Source organism: Labrus bergylta, chromosome 18 (assembly GCF_963930695.1).
Source record: "Labrus bergylta chromosome 18, fLabBer1.1, whole genome shotgun sequence".
NCBI classification, from domain to species: Eukaryota; Metazoa; Chordata; class Actinopteri; order Labriformes; family Labridae; genus Labrus; species Labrus bergylta.
Window position 1 is genome coordinate 25,847,541 of NC_089212.1, and position 19,713 is coordinate 25,867,253.

The following is a 19,713-nucleotide window of genomic DNA, read 5'->3' on the forward strand; positions in this document are numbered from 1 at the left end:
GTTTTCAGAGTCCTATCTTCAGTTTGTTTACATCGCCCGGACGGCCGGCTGACTCCTCCCCTCGTGTATAAAAGTTGTTTAATTGAGGGACTAGAGAAAAGAAGAATAACATACTGTACTCACTGCTTAACTGTGTTTCTAGATCACGCTCATTTCAGGTAAATTTACATGCAGTGTGAAGATACCAGCATAATAAAGATCGCTAGCATTAGCATGCTAACACAATAATGCAGCGCAAGTTGTTTTGGTTTCGTGCTGATGCTCAAGGGCGACATCTGCTGGATCAAAAAAATCACAAAGCCTTTAAAGAGACAGCAGCAGAGGCTGAAATGAGGGTTTTCACTGTTTCAGATAAATGAGAGGTGACCATGAGGAGACATTAAATATACTTGTAACACAGTCACACCAACAACTACACATTTATTTATTTTGGTTAAAATATTTAAAAATGCATTACACTCATTTGACCAAAGCCTTAATAAGAAAAAAAAATAAAATCACAAAAAAGCCGCAGTCCAACCCGTTAGCCATATTCTGTAAATCCACATTTTGAACCACGAACGTCTCTGTTAAATAAAAACTCGTCAGCTCCACAGTTTGGTTCTTGAATCTCATCCATCCACGTGAAGGCTGCTAAGACTGGACACGAGGCGGAGGGAGCGATGTCGGGGGATGGTGGGATGTCGGGGTCCCGTCGACTTGAACTTTTCGATGAATTAAAGACGCCTGAGCTCGGGGGAGCAAAAGTGACAGATTCAAGCAGGATTGTTAAATCCACAAAAAAACAGGTGATTAAAAAAAAAAAAACCATCTGTGGAGAGAGTTTCTCTTTTTGCTCAGGAGGCCCCCGGGGAGTCCCTACAGAAAAATGTTTGTTTGTAAAATCAGAATAAGAGCAGCTCCAAGTCACTGCGTTGAAAACAGATAGAGTACCGAGGAGAACACGAGGGGGCGGGAGAAGGAGCTCTGTGAGGTATTGTGACAGAAAAAAAAAAGAGGTTTTGTGTGTTTGATGCCTGAGAAAAGTACCATAGTGTCTTTAAAAAAGGCTCATGACTGAAAATGAAGACTGAAGAGAGGAAGAAGAAGAAGAAGAGCAGAGAAAAGGAGGAAGCGTGGTGAACATCTTGGAGGAGAGAGAGAGAGAGAGCGGAGGTCTGGAGGTGAAGTGGATGAGAGTGAACGACGATCGGGCACACTGAATATTTGAGGTAAAGGCTGGCAGGTCTGATCCTCGAGCGGGGGGAGGAGGAGCTCACCTGGGAGAAGACGCCACATTTCAGGCGTACATGGTCAACTGGAGCCACTGCAGAAAAAGAGAGGACAGAGAGAAAAAAAAAAAAAAGTAGAAGAAATAATCGATTGGGATGTCCTACGGTTTCAGATATACACAATTGTTTGGATCAGTCATCAAGAAGACCTTATCATCTCTCCTACATGTATGCACCCGCCTTTGAGAAGCTGTCTGAGTGGTTAAAGGAGCAGAATGTAACTCTGACTCCTAGTGGTTAAAATGGGTACTGCAGTCTAAATTCTAAACATCATAGAGAGCTGTCTCTCCCCCCCCTCCTCTCTAGAGTGGATGCTCACTCAGGTCACCATGTGGTGGACTCTGAAGCTTCAGTGTTTATCCAGCTCTGCATGGGTCTGTAAACCTTTCTGTGTTCTAACCTCTCTCCATTTTTCAAAAGCATCTCCAATATTGATCCTAGTTTGAGCACGTTTCTGCTCGTGGAGCTTATTAGAAACATGCAGAGGCTTTTTAGGTCGGGTACAATCACTTCTATCTGAACCACTTCTCTTGACCGCTTCCATCGCTGCAACACCTGTTGACCTGATAACTGCTTTTAGGTGATGTGTGTGTGAGAAATAGAGAGAGAGAGAGTGTGTGAGTTTGAGCTGTGGATTTGATGACTGATATACAATGATCTGACTTCAACCTCCCTCATGTGGGAGTTTTTCTAATGACAGCTGTGAATGCTCCGTCCTGATTTAACTCGTGCAGTGTGAGCTCTCAGGTCATGCAAAGGGAGCACATAAATCGTACAGTGTACATCAGGCTTTGAGGGCAGAGTGAATGCCCAAATAACTAAATCATGTTGCAGAGTTATAAATGCATGCTTTGAGGTGAACAACATTTCAAACACTTGTTTTTGAACGGTCCCCCTCTGCTGAAATTTCAGAGCGTCACAAGAATCTCATCACTTTCTGAGAAGGAACATTTAGATCTCCTACCTCCAGGACACTGAGTCTGATGGTACCATCTCCATCCTGGTCAAAGGCCTGGAATGCCCCTGGAGAGAGAAAACAGGTCACACTTCATCCCAGACTTAACAATGATGCAGCTCGTCATCACAGAGCAAGAGAATTATTCAATATAATACTTTGACAGGTCGAGGTGAATCTTCCTAAAACATTTTTCCTGCTGCGTTCTCAAATCATCTCACCCTGACTTCACACAGAATATTACGAGGCAGGCTGGCAAAAAGTCCAGATAAAGTCAGTTAGCGTTCACACATGCAGCTCATGTTGAACATTGTGGAAACAGGACATTTTGCTCCTGTTATTTCCATTTTCATCTATATTAAAAAAGGAAATAATCTTCAGAAATTTAAAGGGGTAATAATGGATTTGAAGTGTCTAAAAATGTAAATTCTGGTTGGCGTTTTTTGTTTTGGATTTTGAAAATTAAAAAAAATCAGAGAATCAAAAAAGACTAAAGTACTTTGAGTTTTCTCTTCCATCTTTCATCACAAGAAGTCCACTGATTTACACAAGTCGTATGTGTGGAAACAGCTTTATTCATGTGAGGCACTGACTTACTGAACATGGCTTCGAGCCGGACCAGACAGCTGATGAAGCTGTCGAAGTCGATGTTCATGCTCTCGTTAGCGTAGCGCATGGTGATGATGTCGTACAGCTGGTTGTTGAGACGGAAGCCTGAGCGGGACACAAGACACATGACTGTACAGTGACAAGAAGATTTAGAGTTTAGAGTTCATTTAGAGTTCAAAGCTGTCAGTTCATCGAAAGAATCCTACGGAGCGACACACACACACAGCATGCAAAATGTCTCGTGATGAAAGCTCTTCAATCCATCACTGCTGATTTTGAAAAGCTCACCTGCATCGTTGACGGCGTTCCTCATCTCGTAGCTGTTGATGGTGCCGGTCTGGTCGGCGTTATAGTGCTTAAAGATTCCCTGACACGCAGAGACGGGAAAGAAGAGTTTAAGTACCTCGATCTTCTACGTCAGTGAAAGAAGCAACAGCACAAAGACGAGCACCGCTAACTTTTTTTAAACTTACTTAAAGGTCTCATATTCTGTAAAATCCACTTCCCCATGTTCCTCTAACTCTAACATGTGTCTCTAGTCCGTCTACAAACCCCCCAATGATGAGAAAAGTTCATCCTCTCCGTCTTCTGCCTGCTCCACTTTTCCGAAAATGTGTGCTCAAACAGGCCGTTTGGAGATTTTCCCTTTCTGACATCACAAAGGGTAGTAGCCCCTCCCCCAGGTGGGTGACACTCCCACAGGTAGGTGTTTGTTCTGCCCTCTGAGTCTGCCTTCTCACAGTAAACAATAGGACATGGAGCGAGAAAGACCGAGACACTCAAGCCCTTCCAGAGAGGGGGCGTGGTCAGACACAGCTTATTTACATATTTAAAGGTACAGACACAGAAACAGCCTGTTCTGAGCAGGGCTGAAATAGAGGGGTTTATAGACATGATCAAATACAGGATCAGAGTGGATTTAGAACAAGACACGTTGTAATATTTATGATTCCAGATCGGGTTGCCTCTGACAGAATACCCACAAAAGCCAATGAGAGCCAGCTCGTGCATGTGTGTGGTAGGCGTGGCGCTTGAAGGAGCTCTGAGGTGAGTCAGGACGGGTAGGAGAAGGAGGTGTGAACTCACCTGCCACTGTTTGATTTTATTCCACAGATGTCTGAACTCCTGGAGATTGAGTCGACCCGTCCCGTCCATCTGAACACAAACAGTCAAGACCAAAACCTTCGGACACATTAAGTCAACGTTCAATCAAAAAAGAGAAAAGGCGTCAAATGACATTTCAGGAAAACTAAAATATTCTAGAAAAGATTATATATAAATATTGGCCGTCCCATAAAGTGATTCTCCTCATCATGACCTCAGCTTTAATTTTTCACTGTAAACACACATTCAGAGGTCAGAGCCAGACTCAACATGTGACATAACTAATGTGTGGAATACTTGATTCTGATTGGCTGATTACGCACAGCATCAGTCTGCTATCCTACAAAACATCATAACTGTTCAGAAGTGGTGAAAAGGAGGCCTCGTGCCCTCTGAGCGTCCATCACAGACCCTGCCAGGGGTCTCGGCAGGGTGTGCCTCCTACAGACAACACAGCCAGCCCGATGCACTCGATACAAAGGATACGTCCATCAGAGCAATCATGCTCCTGCAGCTCTCCAGGCTGAAGCCCTCCGTGTTCAGGTCCTTATCTGCACGGGGAGACACGGGGTCAGAGGCATCCAAACATCTCCATCAACAATTACAATTTATCGTGCTTAATTCAGGAAGATGCATCACAACAGATACTAAACATGAAGCGACATAGGGCTGCAGCCTGACAGAAGAGAGAATAGTTGTTTTGTTTGTTTTGTAATTTAGGACTGAACTCTGCAGAAAAAGTGAAAACAAATGTGCACGCTCGTACAGAAAACATATGCATATAGTTTAACGTACGTCTGCAGGGATTCATTTACCTCTGGAACTCACTCCCACCACAAATCCGTAATATCAACTCTCTCTCCATTTTCAAATCTCATCTCAAAACACATCTTTTTAAACAGTCATATTCAGTCTGATCATTCTCCACCCGTTCTCATAACTCCTGTACATCCTGTACATTTGTGTTTTTTATGTTAATTTTATTGTTGTGTTGTTACTTTGTTGTTTTTATCGCTGCTCTGTAAGGTGACCTTGAGAGTTTTGAAAGGCACCTTCAAATAAAATGTATTATTATTATTATTCAGTGATTTTGATTGTTAGACATCACAAGCCACTTTGGCACACTGGACCTTTTATTACATTTCTTAAACTGCATGCTCCTGAAAATATCAAGATTATTTCAGATGACTGCTCCTGAAATGTTCCTGATCTGGTCGCTCACACATGCACCTCACAGGGGGAGACTATCCCCGTCGTGTCCCTGATGTGAGGGGGGGGGGGGTCTTCTAGATCTTCAACCAGGTCCAGCTGTCTTTGGATCCAGCTTCAAATGATCGGATATAAACCGCTCTAACACGGTTTCCAAAACAACCTTTCATCTTTTTTTCTTTATTTTTTTCCTTCTGCAGTTTTTAAACTAACGAAGAGAGCAGCTTAACATGAAGAAGATGGAGTGAATAAGTGATCTCTGTAGACTCACGTTTGGTGATCACTCTGTTGAGAACATTTTTCAGTTCGTTGGCTGTGATTTCCATTTCCTGTGAGTGATAAACGGAAAGGGAAACAGAAGAAGAAGAAGAGAGGAAGTGTCTTTAAAACATGACAGAAATCACCAAAGTTTCCGTCTTCAGCTGAAACTCAAAATGCACATTTCTTATTCATCTGTCATCTCATCCTGGTTTCTCTGTACTCAGGTGTACTCACTTCACCGGCTATTTCCTGAAAAATCGTCCTGAACTGCTGGTCCTCCTCGCTCTCTTCCCCCGCCGAGGCCGGCGCCGGCTGACACGTCATGAGATGAGCGAGATGGAGAGACAAGAGGGAGAAGATGTGAGAGGAGAAAGAAGCGAGGACATCAACCAAGTGAGAATCTAAATACATCCGTGTAGGAGAAAAGTATATTTAAGAATGATTGATTGGTGTTTGGGGGACAAACTGAAAGGGGAGGAGCTTCAGGAGCGTTTAGAGACGGATGCAGCTCCATACATTTAAACTTTAAACAGATCTGATGTATTCAAACATCAAACCTTCCCATTGGTTGGAATATCCAAATAAAATGTTTTTATGAGATCCCTTTGATGCAGAAACATGTCAGGGTTTGTTTTGAGGTCTAAAGTGTTCGAGACATGAAGTCATAACAGCGATTTGAACATTTAAAAACAGAGTGCCTTAGAACGTTTGTCTAATTTGATTATAGCCCCTTTTCCACCGCAGGAACTTTCCCCCGGAACTAGGGACCTTTTAAGGTACTATGTGCATTTTCACAGCAGGAACTTTTTCATAGTTCTAGAAACTGTTGGAACCCTCCCCTTTTTTATTGATTCCGCACCACAGGAACTATGAACTATTTTAGTTCCTAGAACCTCATTTAGAGGAACCTTTTTTAGCTCCTCCTTCAGAGTAGGTACCATGGCGGTGCGACTACAGACAGAAAAGATGTCTCCACGGTGTATAGTTCTCAGGGAACTCCCTAGTGGTTAGTTGCTCTTCAAAATGTCCCCAGAACTGTTTGGTCCGAAAACCCCTTATGTGCATTTCCACCACAGGAACCAGGGTCTACAATTTAGTTCTGGGGTAACAGATAACCTTTTGAAGTACTATGTGCATTTTCACCGCAGGAACTTTTTCATAGTTCTAGGAACTGTTGGAACCCTCCCCCTTTTTTATTGATTCTGCACCACAGGAACTATGATCTATTTTAGTTCCTAGAACCTTGTTTAGAGGAACCATTTTAGCTCCTGCTTTAGAGTAGGTACCATGGCGGTGCGAATACAGACAGAAATAGTTCTCAGGGAACTCCCTAGTGGTTAGTTGCTGTTTGTTCCGAAAACACCTTATGTGCATTTCCACCGCAGGAACCAGGGTCTAAAATTGAGTTCTGGGGTAACAGATCTTCCCCTAAAAAAGACCCTGCTAGGGGGGTGGACTTTCCAACAGGGACCTTGGGGGTTACTGACTCAGGGAAGATCTCTGCAAAGGCGAATCCCTGGAAATAAAAGTTCCAGGAACCTTTGGTCCAAAAGGGGCGTGTCTTTCTAAAACGTTTCTAGGATATTGGAAGTCAATCACATTGTTCTACATCTTTTCAGACGTACCTCAGTTGAGCCACTTGCTACAATTTGCACGAGAGAAAACCAGCGTGATATTTTTTTGCTTTTCCCTCCCGATACACCGCTTAGCCGTAGAGCGTTTTCACACCTATAGATCGTTTGCTCTGGTCTGAATCATTGACCAGTTAGTTTCCAAGCATTTGAATCCCACTTTTTAAAGTCATGACAATAAAAAAACAAACAACACTTACCACTGGATGATCGGCCTCGATCCTGTTCTCTATCTCCCTGAGTGAAGACGAACAAACAGCAGTCACCATGGTTACAACAACATCTCATTTGGACCACATCTGCACTCGTCTGTCGTTACCAGAGCCAGGTAAGAGCTCGGTGACTTAAGTCATGACATCATTCAGAGGTTAGAGTCCCATACTCACTCAGGACTAAAAAAAACACAGCTAAATGATGAAGCTGTGGAGAAAACGTGTTAGTTCACTACCACCTGGAGCGTCTTCCACTCAAGAGGTTTCCTCCTGATTGGTCTGATTTCGATCTTTTTTGTTGCTGTTGCTGTAGGAGTCTTCTTCTTGAGTCCACACTCTGGACTCAACACAGTATAAGTGACCTTGTAAATGAATTATTCTAGGATAACTTGGGAATAAAGGAGGTTAAATCTAAAGCCATGTTCGCTCAGTCAAAGCCCATCCAGGTTCCCCGTCCATCAGAGGTGGCAGGCTGGCTCTGTCTGGTCCTTCCCCGGGCGGGGGGGGAGGGGGGGGGGGGATGTTGGAGGATGGGATGGGATGGGGAGGGGGGGGCTGGATGTTTGTTGAGTATTGAACATTTTGAAAGTTTACCGGTGAACGCCAGAATCTGAAGTCGCTTGTCCTAAAAAAGATTCCATAACAGCTTCGAACTGGGGCCGATTTCTTCCAGTTCTACAAATCAAATCGCCGTTAAAATTGTTTGTTCTTGTTGGTTTGTGTCCCACCCACCAAGCAACCCCCGACAGAAAGCCCACCCTCATCAACAAGCACACAAACCTGCACTGTAAAACAAAAATCTGTACAGACACCGTAAACTCTACATCTGCAGAAATCCATCATGCAGCTGCTCTAAATCAAACAAGCAGGGCTGGGTATTGATTCCTAAATGACCGAGGTGAGAGTTAAAGCTCGACCGATTAATCAGCCGGACGATAATATCGGCCGACATATCCAGGGACTATCAGTATCGGTTAATTTTATCTCAGATATTACTCGGTTTATTCAGTCAATAGCATTTAATTTGAGTTTCATTTTATTTACACTAGCAGTTCTCTTTCACCAGCAGAGGGCACCAATGAGCATCATCACTCGAGTGTCGAGCGGTGATACTCAGTCACTTTCCAGTTGAGTGACCGTCTTGTCTTCATTATAAATCTTTTCCACAAGTGTTTGATCAACACAATAAATGTGTATATCTATATCTATCTCTACAAACATAGATCTAAGAAAGATATCTGTCGATATATCCGTATCAGATTTTTTCTCTCCCCAAAAAGGCTTAATAAACTATATTGCAATACTTGTTTTTAACAAGCAGAGGACGCTATTTGCTTTAGGCTTCCCTTGCTTGACATCAGTAGCAGAAGAATAGTTTTTTTTATCTAGTATATTTGAGCTCTAGTTGTAGCACTAACTTATCACTGCTGCAACTTCAAATCACAACTTTAACTTAAGTATCAGAGAAAAATACATTAAAAGCTTAAATTTTAACGACTCTTTTTTTAAGGGCTGAATGTCCTCTAATGTAGAAATATCACTGATGAAAGTTCTGATTTAATACCCAGCCCTACAAACAAACAAAGAACAGCATAAAAAATATTCTACTGTCAAACATTTCTAACTTTATAAACAAAAGCATTATTTTAACCCCAACCTCCTACACACCCGACCCCCCTGCAGCCCCCCCCGACCGCCCTCACCCACTCACTCTGAGGTGTTCCTCTTTTCAGAGAAGACTCGCAGGATGAACTCGCCCTCCTGGTGCGGCTCGTACGTGGAGGGGACGATGACGTACTCGCCGGGCGTCAGGCGGAAGCGCTGGGTGACCTCGCGCAGGTTGATGTACGACTTGCAGCGCGCTTTGGAGGAGTTGAAGAGGAAGAAGTCTTTCTGCATGTGCTGCTTGTTGCCGTGCATCTAGGAAGAGGAGAAGGTGATGATGATAACAAAAATGCAAATCAAAGGATGTAAATAACTTGAAAACTGCAGCTCGACGGACACAGCCGACATCTATCTTACCTCCTTTGGAACCTGCAGAGAGACAAAGTCAAAGTCAGTGTTTGAATCATTCAAAGATGTTTCCTGTTCACCCTTAAAAAGATAGATTTCAATGATCTGCAAAGATGACGAAACAAATCAGACAGAAGACGATTTCTGCTGCAAAAGTCCCCGTGTCCACTTAGTGTTTTTTTCTCATGCAGAAAAGCGCTGAGTGAGCGTTTGTGTGCTGAGAATAAAAGTGCTGCACGTCTTTCTTGTCTCCATGACAACGGTCCTTTAAAAGCCGCCGCTGTATGACCGACACTTATTACTGCATGTTTAATATTTGAGATCATTTCTTTCCTTCTGTATGAGCATCAAACAGTCAATGTTTTTATTTAACTATTTCTTTGTGAGAGAGAAAGAGAGAGTGGGGAACGATATGCAGGACATCCGGGCTCGAACCCGGGTCGCCCGCTTGGAGGAATATAGCCTCCGCACATGGGGCGGGCGCACCAACCACTACGCTACCTGAGCTGTGAAACAGTCAATGTTTATCCTCCTGCTTTGTCTGGACACTGAGCGAGGAGGACGTAGTTACAGGGCTCGATCGGTAGGAGACAAAAATACTGAGAATATCTTTCATTGTGTCGCTGACGTCAGCAGCGCCTTTCTGAATGGTTTAAAGAGTTTCATATCAGAGTGTTTGGAAAAAGGACGCTGTGCTTTTGATTGAACTGTTGATATAAGATGCTGGTGCTCAGAATAAAAACGCCAGGTGGACACAGGCTCTGAGATGAATATTTCTAACAGTTATGTCATGAGAATAAATGTTAGATGTGACCTCTCATTTCTGAACTCTGAGTTTCAGAATAAAATATGGTAATTAAAAAACAACAGGAAAGAGTCTGGAGCTGAATCTCAGATCAAAGCGCGAGTATCAGTTTGGTGTTCGGATGTTGCATCAGATGTTTGTTTCTTTGTGTCTGGTCTTCAGTTTTTATGTTGCATATGGAGCCGCTGTGATTGACTACACATTTCAGACAATAAAGTCCTTTCAATCAATCAATCAATCATCAAGTCTGTGAAATCATCCCTTGACCTCATAAATGGCGAATCCGATGGTGAACAGGTTGGCGCCCATCTTTCGCTCTTTCCTCCTGTTTTTCTGCATCAGAGCCACGACGAAGGTGCAGCCCACCTCGTTGTCCTCGGGGTCGTCGTCCTCCTCCAGCAGACGGAGGCGGTACTGAGGGTTCGTCCAGAAAGTGTCTGCAGGACATGGAGAGAGAGAGTACTTTTAGTTCTACTTTGTGTTTCAGTTCAAATCTCCTCAGGAAGAATAAAACACTTTTACCTGGGTAGTTCCTGCAGCCGCCGGCCGAGCAGCCTCGCACCCAGCGACCCTCGTTCACAGAAACCGTCCACTTGTGGATCTTATCGTCTTCCAGGGCGTCCGGGGTGAGGTTACAGATCTCAATCTTTGTGTAGTTCTTCTTGAAGTCCTCGAACGACATCCTGCGGTGTGCAGTGCGGTGAACAATGTCAGTAAGAGCAAACGATCAGCTTTGAGTCTGATTGGACACACAGGTGCTGACAGGAAGTGACCAGAGGCAAAGCACAACATTGAGGGCAGTTCTTGAGAGCTCTAATCAGTATAGAAACCATCTTATAAGTCATCGTTATCAAACCATCGTCATTACCATCATCATCATCAATAATATGGAGACCATCATCATTAAGTTAGTAGGTATTCATGAAAGAGCTGGGTCTTTAGCTTTTTCTTAAAGGTGCAGAGGGACTCTGCAGATCACATGGAGTTTGGAAGTTCATTCCACCACCGGGGGGCGACAGAGGAGAAGAGTCTAGTCTGCGTCTTAGGACCCTGTTGTGAAGGTTGGATCAGACGCCTTTCAGTGCCAGACAGCATCCTCTAAGACTTTGGCCCTGTCCCAAAATCTGCACTAATAGGAGACCAAGACCAAGGCAGGGCGAGACCGAGACCAAGACCATAAATATCACTTAAAAATCATCATCTTGTGTTTAGGGGGCGTGTCCCTCACCTAGACGGTAACACCGGGAAGGCTGCAACCATAACCAGGAGATAAAAATCAAACTACAAATGACTTGAAGCTATTAGTTCTTTTCGAAAGAGGAGTTTTCCTTCTGATCACAGTAATGACGTGAAAAAATAGCTGATCAGTGGTGGTCTGGATTTTAAATCTGGAGTCCGCCCAGTCTGAGACCAAGACAAGACCGAGTTAAAATGCTTTTGATTCTGAGACGAGACCGAGGCCTTCAAAAAGTGGCCTCGATACGGTCTTATTTCGATCCCTTTCAGAGTCTCTGACCGTGTTTATGCTGACTATGGAGTTCTGTAAATGCCAAGTTTCAAAGCAGAATGTGTGATGAAGCGTTGAAACACAACATACAAAACATGTCGCTGGCCTGCTGCTAAAACAGATTAGAAGAAAAGCTCTTTTATAAACATAAATGTCCTCCGTAGTTAAACGTGTCTCGACTTTGAGCCGATTAAAGTCTCATTTATCAGCAGACACACACGGGGTCAGTTATTCATTTCACATTTCACACTCGCAGCAGAAACTGTAAAACAATCTGACCGACCAGAACTCTCCGTCCTCAGCGCTCTGATGCTGCAGCTTCTCCTTCTCGATCTTGGAGAGCGTGCCCCACTCCTTCGAGCTGTCGGGGAGGAGGTGTGAAGAATCGAGGTCAATGTTGTAATAAATGAAAAATAAACACTTTTTAAATATCTAAAAAGTGCCTTCATTGAACTCTACCGGCTCAGTTACAGATAATAAGAGCTGATTGAAGATTCAATTATAAAGTTAGTTAAAAAAAACGTCCTCACTTGTCGCTCCAGGGGCCGTTCCACTCGACTTGACCCCACGGGTTCCTGAGACGCACCAGGCGGACTTTAGAGTCTTTATGCTGAGACGGTTTACACTGCAGGAAAAAAAAACACAAAGTTGTGGAGACTGTATCTACTCTCTTTTCTTTAAAGGCAGGGTTGTTGATTTCCTCCAGATCCACTTTTTTCAGATTTTGGTGTAAATTGTCTTTAGGTCCTGACAGACATTAATAACTCATGTTCTCTGAAAAAGGAACAAAGAGAATCCATCATCTGGATCAGTTTGTAAGTCTGTAAAAACTTCAACCAATGTCTGCCACGAGGAACCAATCACATGCCTCCCTGTCTCCCTGCTCGCTCTCTGACCCTAGCGTGCTTTAGCTCACACTCAAAGTGCGAGCTGAGTCCACTTCAGGAGCAACGGTGCTCGTGCATGTAAGTGAGGGGGCGTGGCTTATGAGGGAGCACAGAGGGAATGCTACTTTCAAAATCATGCTAGTTTTAATTTTAGTCAGTTTTCACATTTTCTGTAAAGACAGAAATTACAAGAGTAGACGAAGAGAATTTAAAAAACATATTTGAGGGGAACGTCATCTTTAAAAAAACTGTCACATGTTAAACGGCCGTTGTTCAAAAAGACAACATCGTCCTGCTCTGTGACAGACGTTGTCCATGTCTCACACTTCTTAGCAAGGCTTGAAACATTGTGAGTAAAAAAACAGCAAAAATCTAATTCACAGGGCACATGCTGTGCGCCCCATGTACAGAGTGCCGTGGGTTTGATTCCGACCTCGGCATCTTGCTTTATTTGGAACAATAATCTGCACAGGCTCCGTCTGACGTTGTAGACGTTATTGTACTTACCTCCAACACTATAATTTAACTTTTCTTCAGAGCCAACCCCGGCATGAGTAGACCCAATAAATCTCTCTCTTAGACCTAAAGTGACCTTCAGCACACACATAAACTCTGCGAGTATTTATGAAGATTTACCTCCTCCACTGCTGTCACCGAGTAGGCGTGTCCCTTCACAAGTCCGGTCACTGTACGAGTCTCAAAACGAGCCGGGACCAGAGACTACAAACACACAGAACACAAGTTTAGAGGAACAAACAGGACACGATAAAGAATGGTTTGAACTTAGATTGAAGGTTTTAGAGGATTCTTCTGTCTTTGTCTGCAGATTTAACAAACCAGACAAACTTCCCCTCCAGAGGAGCTCAGTTTACATCCCTGTCTTCACTTCATCCTCTACAGAAACCCTGAACTGATTGCAGGAAAAGCTTGGTGATTCACCCTGAAATAAAAGTCCACATCCCCTCTGTGTACAGGAAATGAAAAACAAGGCTTACATCGATGGAGCAGCCCATGAGCGAGCCTCTCTCCAGAGCTTTCTTCATGATCTTGTAGAGCTCTTTGGGAGCTTCCTTCATCTCGTAGAACTCAGTGACTCCTCCGGTGAAGTCCTCCATCGCCTCGGTGGTGTTTCCTCCCTTCAGGGCCTCGTAGGAGCCGTGCAGCCTGTACGCAAACATTTTAACTCATTTAGACATGTTGAAGACAGAAGAAGAAGAGGAGAAATATACAATAGCACAAGCTAGAAGACCCGCCTACTTCTAGTCGTAGTCCACTAAACTAACAACAGATGATGGAGCTCTAGTGACACTTAAAGGAGCAGAATGTAACTCTGACTCCTAGTGGTTAAAATGAGTACTGCAGTCTAATTCTAAACATCATAGAGAGCTGTCTCCCCCCCCTCCTCTCTAGAGTGGATGCTCACTCAGGTCACCATGTGGTGGACTCTGAAGCTTCAGTGTTTATCCAGCTCTGCATGGGTCTGTAAACCTTTCTGTGTTCTAACCTCTCTCCATTTTTCAAAAGCATCTCCAATATTGATCCTAGTTTGAGCACGTTTCTGCTCGTGGAGCTTATTAGAAACATGCAGAGGCTTTTTAGGTCGGGTACAATCACTTCTATCTGAACCACTTCTCTTGACCGCTTCCATCACTGCAACACCTGTTGACCTGATAACTGCTCTCATATCTGACAAACCGAGGGGTGTCCAAAACGGCCGTGTGGGGGTGTGTCTTAAAAGCGCCTACCTTCTCTGGTCCAATCAAATCCAGAGCATTCAGGAGCAGAATCTAAAGTTAGAAGGAGGACATACTGGCTGCTGCATTGTTGTCAGAGAAGCCAGCACTTCAACATAGCATGTTTCCTTAATGATCAGATAGTAAGATACCTTTATCATCTCACTCTCTACACAGCTCACTGACTGGACCTTTAAAGCTCTCTGACTGCACTGTGGGAGAATCTCTCTAGATGTTCCTCCATGAAAAACATCCAGTACAGAACTAAAAAGGTTCACGTCTCACTTGGCGTAGGCTTTCTCCAGCAGGGCGCTCCAGAACTCGTTCCTCTCAGCCGACTTTGTGAACACCAGCTGGTTGTTGAAGGTTGGGATGCGGTCGTCAATGACAACGTCCACCCAGTCGCCATAACGCCAGAACTGAGAGAGTGAAGGAGAAAAAAGACCTCTCGTTAAGATTCATACTCCTTCAACCCACCGCTCTCAAGAAGAAAGTTGATCTTAAAATCCACTTCCTTCTTTCTTTTTCAACAAAGTTTTCTTACCTGAGATCTTAGCCTCGGGTCTTTTCATGTCTAACACTTCACTGTTTTGTGTTTGTTTGTGTGGCTGCTTGTTGTTTGTGTGAAACTCTGTAAATTGTGCTGCTTTCTGTCTTGGCCAGAGTTTTTTTAACCAGGTTCTTAGTGCACAAACGTTTGAAGATTTTAAATTTGAGTGTGTGTGCGGACGTCATTCAAACTCCTTATTATCACCTACAAAGCCCTCCATAACCTTTATTTCTATCCTCTGAAAACTTAACAAAACACCAGAATCCAGTTCTTTGCAGTGGGGAAACGTGTGAAGGTGTTTGTCTCTGACCTGGAAGTGGAAGACTCCTCCGTAACCCTCGGAGAAGCTCTGCTCCTCAGGGATGACGCGGTACAGAAGCTTCTCGTTCAAGGTGAGACAGGCGATGGCAGCCAGCAACCAGCAGTCACCTGCACCAGGACGAGGAAGAAGTTTGATTAATACAGCAGAGAGGTTACACGTCCAGCTAACTCGCTGTTAGCAGAGGTGTCCCTCAGGGCCCTGTCTCTGTGCATTGTAGACAGTGTGCAGGAGTTTGAGTAAAACTTTTGGTGATTAAAGACAAGAACCTACGAAACGTTTTGGTGCCTCGGACTGTAAGTGAGGGGGCGTGGCTTTTGAGGTAGCACAGAGTGGAGGGGGCGGGTGTAGACTGAAGGAATGCTACTTTCAAAATCAAGCTAGTTTTAGAATATTAGCCTTTAACACGTAACTAAAGACAGACATGAGCTTCTCTGCAGGACTTTTATTTATAATTTTTTTGCAGGAGGAAGAGACCTCGGCTGAGTGCTGACGTCTGTGTTTTCTGATTGTCCAGGTGTGTGTGTGTGTGTGTGTGTGTGTGTGTGTGTGTGTGTGTGTGTGTGTGTCAGCCCTGCAAAACAATGTAAGATTTTTTTTCCAACAGAGAACATTTGACAGCGTCTGCCAGGACCTTTGTCCCCTTTGGTGCCTTTTATTTGCAACCTGAACAGAACAACAATGAGAAGTGCTGCTGGCTGGATTCCCTTCCAAAAGAGTAAGCACAATGTGCAGAGGCCGCGCTGTGGGCGGAGAGAGGCCGTGTGCGGGGGGGGAGCCCTGGATGTTTTCTACTCTGTCACCTCCAAATTGGACTCCATATCACACACACCTCCACACTTTCCCCCTTTTTAAATATCTACGAGGTAAAGACAGGTACGCTGAGTTCAGATCGAGTCGTCTCACTCAGGCTGTTCTGGAAGTTCTTACTAATTCAAACCAAGCAGGGGCCAGCGTCTGTTTATTTTAAAAGTTAATAATAATAAAAACTCTCCGTCTACAGCACTTCAAATCCAAATCCAAGAAAGGGGGATGAGGAGCACAAAACAGCGTCAGAATCTGGAGTCACACCTGCAGCCGGTGCGTCGAGGACTGAAGCCTCCGTACATGAGAGGTCGCTCTACCAACTGAGTTCAACCAGCGCCCCCAGAAATCCCTTTTTTGGAGGATTCAGACTTTCCCCACACAGGATCACGTAATCCAGCTCACTATTAACCCGGTTGTTCAAAGAAAAACTGATCCAGGTACAGCCTTTTAAGGATTACCAAATCTGGACGAGTGATTCAAAGACAAACATCACATTACATACTTTGTCCACAGGGGGCGCCAGAATCCACACAAACTGAAAGCTCCTCGCGGCTGCTTTAAAGTAGATCTAAATGTTCGATATTGACACTTTTTTTTGTGATTTTTTACCTTCTCTACTTTCTACTGAAGCAAGGCAGCATTTTAGTTCAACATATTTAAAAAAAAAGAATCTTAAAATTTGAACTAACTTGTAAAATCGTTGCTTTGTTTGAACACTTTATGAGCTTCCTCTCAGGTTCTCCCTGTAACCTGTTTGAAACAGCGCCCCGCTCTCTCAGGATGATCCGGACTGAAGGATTCATAATGTGTCATTTTACCTCTGCTTATTATTTATTATTATTTATTTTTGTTTCGCTCCTCTGATGGATTTCATATTGTTTCTGGTACTTCGCAGTGGGTGTGGCTTAACCTTATTTGACCTGTTCAGGTGTGTGGCAGGAGGCAGACGAAGAGGGGGAGTGGGTTTGGAAAGTTTCTGTTTACCGTCATTAGCATCATCTTTCCGATCCTGGTTGGAACAACGGGTGCTTGAATATTTCTTCACCTGGATTATCAGTACTCTACACGTTACTACGTACTACCAACTCTGTCCAAAGGGGGCACCATAATCCACACAAAGTGAAAGGTCCTTACAGATACTCTAAATAAAAAAATGTAGGTTCTACACTCAAAACTTTTTGGTGAATTATTTTATGGAGATGAAATCTATTTTTCCGTCGACTTAATCTTCTGTCTAAATTTAACAATTTCAAAATAGCGCAAAATACGAAAAAAGTGTCTAAAGCTTGAACTTTATTATTTAAAGTTTTATCACTTTACGTTCCTGTCATCCAGTCTGAATCCGGGTTTAAAGTAATCTGAGTAGTGGAGTCAAAGTAATCCGAACTCCACAACTTTAAAGTTTCATCAAAAGCAAAGACTAGAACGTGTGCCTGATCTAATCTGATTCCTTATCCTTTTTTTTTTGCTGTTGAGATAAATCCAACTTCAAGACTTTACTCAAACGTGAGCCGCTGTATTTCCCTGAATTTTCTACATATATTACTTTAAGCCAGATTCAGCCGAGTCCAGAAAAAACATATTTGAAGATATAAAAAGTTAAAATAAAGGCTGAGTTTGCTCTCTGTCACAATATCTGCCAATGGAGCCAGAAAATGTAACGTATTAAATGTCTGAAATGAGATGATTAACTCGTTAAGGAAAAACATCTAATTTCAAGACAATCAAGTCAAAATTTTCAGCCCCAATGGCAAATTTTTTAAATGTTTTTTACATATTACGAGCAGTTCAGGCCTCGTCTTTTCGCTTCATGTATCTTGAAATAAAAATGTAATGAATATTTGTCTGGATTTGTCAGATGAATGTGGCTTCAAATAAGACCAAAGGCATGTTTTAGATGATGAATACACTTGCTTAGATTTGAGTTTCTGCATTGTCCAATCTGATAGCTTAAACCCGAACAACAGGAGTCTGGTTACTTTAAACACAGGTTTCTCTTTTCCACTTTAAGATCAAAACTAGGATTCTGCTCAAAGCATGAAGTCCACTGACCACGAGGACACGCTCGATGGTGCTGAGGTGACAAAACTGTGACTTAAAAAAAAAGAAGCAGATTTACCCAGATCTCCCTGGCAGATGTCTGTCCTGCTGGCTCCTCCGACGATGAACTGAGGGTTTTCACAGATTTCCTGCAGAAAGTCAGAAAAAACAAAGTTAAAACCTTTAAAGCAAAAAGGACCAACAGGTGTTCTCTTATCACCTAAAACATCCTCTGATGAGTTACAGGACGAAGTGTGTGCTTATGATTCTGGAAAACACTGAGATAGGTCACAAACATCCGATATTTTACAGCCATTATCAAACCAGAAAGAGAGAATCACCGGCCTATCGAAAGGCACTTCAATCCATCTGTTTTTAATCCCATCAGGTGAACTCCCACAGCAGACGTTAGTTTCCATTCAGTTTCCATACGTCCCACCTCCCACATGTCCCACACTCTGATCCCCCTCCTACCTTGGGCCTCTTCCAGACGATGTTCTTGACCTTGTTGGACTTGTGTCCGAGCTCCTTGAAGCCCAAAGACTCCACGGTGGCGGGGAAGGAGTCATCCTCGAACAGGCTCTTCCTCTGAAGGCACTCCTGTCTGAGGACGCTGAAGTCCTGGCCGTTGAAGCGGAGGGGCTTGTTCAGAGACCCTTCCCCGTCTCTCCTCTCTCGTTCCCGGATCAGCCGGTCACAGAAAAATCCAGACGGTGTGTACGGCATCTCGTCTCAGCTGGCTTTTTTTTTTTCTAACTGGCTTTTTGCAACTTGTACTACAGTCTTACGAGCCTGAAAACGCTGGCATAAATCCAAACAGCTAAAGTGTGATTGGCTCCTTCTTTGAGTGACGTCCCCCTCTCCCCTTCGTCACAGAGTCGATGCAAAAGCTTGGTGTGAAAGACGCATTCTGTCCACATGCATTCACCTTTGCATTACCGTACACACACATAACGCACAGACACTCACACGTTACATGCACGTCTATTTGCTGCTCTCCCATTGGCTGGAGGGAACAATGCTCTCTCCCCGGCTGTGGTGTTCGGGTGCCATCATTGTTGGGTGACACAAAGGCCAGCGGGCCGCGGCAGAGGGCATGTAAAGAGTGGTCGGTAGATGCCCTGCCTCAGCAGAAGGCATTCAAGCCCTTTAAACCTGTTCTCAATGGAGCTCAGCATTGAGCAGCCTCAGCATAACCACAGCAGGCTAACGCCACGGAGAGGAGCACCGGCCACTTTCAGCACCTGTCGGAAAAGTCACCATTACAATCTCGTCTGATGGGCGACCTTAAACACAACAGACGGTCTCTTTAGGTGTCACGCTGTCTTAAAGAGCGCTTTAAAGAAGAGAATCACAACACTCGGACTGATGAGACCGTTAATCTGATGATTTTCCTCTCAGATCATTGCAGGAAAGAAACTGAATAAAACACTTTCAGGACTGAAAAAAAAAGGAAAATATTTGTTTTTTTGAAATTGCTAAATTTCAAAAGTGAATCGAGATGAATCACTTTTTTAATCGCATGTTTGAAACTCCATTATTTTGTATTTAAAAATATTTTTATTTATTATTTTTATACTTTTATTTTGAATGTTTGTCCTGTCTTGAGCTGAGAGTACCTTTCTTGCTGTGTGCTTTTATTTTGAAATAAAGTAAGGCCCTTCCTGTAAGCTGGAAGGTTAGGACATGAAGCTAATCACAGCTGTTAAAATCATCAACCTGAATGTGTTTGTATTATCCTTATTTATTTATTTTTTTTAAACAAGGCGGGCTTTAAAAAAAACAAACAAAAAAAACATC

The 19,713-nt window shown here is 43.5% G+C and overlaps 1 protein-coding gene across 7 annotated transcripts; it reads right to left on the minus strand.

Moving 5' to 3' along the window:
* Positions 1-403: 403 nt before the first annotated feature.
* capn3a (calpain 3a, (p94)) lies at positions 404-18,942 on the minus strand. 7 transcript variants are annotated; one of them, XM_065966475.1, is made up of 22 exons: positions 18,388-18,942; positions 17,993-18,062; positions 15,058-15,176; positions 14,483-14,616; positions 13,460-13,628; positions 13,101-13,184; positions 12,108-12,202; positions 11,861-11,938; positions 10,593-10,753; positions 10,338-10,507; positions 9,275-9,370; positions 8,964-9,172; positions 7,241-7,277; positions 5,644-5,721; positions 5,420-5,477; positions 4,417-4,490; positions 3,922-3,990; positions 3,124-3,202; positions 2,824-2,964; positions 2,236-2,294; positions 1,260-1,306; positions 404-726 (listed from the first exon to the last, which is right to left on the minus strand). In XM_065966475.1, the coding sequence occupies exons 1-21, from the start codon at positions 18,637-18,639 to the stop codon at positions 1,280-1,282; spliced, it is 2,259 nt and encodes a 752-aa protein (XP_065822547.1). In that variant the 5' UTR covers positions 18,640-18,942; the 3' UTR covers positions 404-726; positions 1,260-1,279. The 7 variants fall into 7 exon arrangements, with proteins under 7 accessions (XP_065822547.1, XP_065822551.1, XP_065822548.1 ...); XM_065966479.1 differs by having other exon boundaries at positions 404-1,306; positions 9,275-9,286; positions 18,388-18,925; XM_065966476.1 differs by having other exon boundaries at positions 404-1,306; positions 4,426-4,490; positions 18,388-18,923.
* Between the last annotated feature and the right edge of the window lie 771 nt (positions 18,943-19,713).

Excerpts from the sequence above, each read along its gene's own strand:
- capn3a (XM_065966475.1), bottom strand. The coding sequence starts at position 18,639 with ATGCCGTACACACCGTCTGGATTTTTCTGTGACCGGCTGATCCGGGAA. Across the intron at positions 15,177-17,992 it reads CATCTGCCAGGGAGATCTGG|GTGACTGCTGGTTGCTGGCT; the intron begins GTAAATCTGCTT and ends GTCCTGGTGCAG. Across the intron at positions 9,173-9,274 it reads CTCTGCAGGTTCCAAAGGAG|ATGCACGGCAACAAGCAGCA; the intron begins GTAAGATAGATG and ends TCCTCTTCCTAG.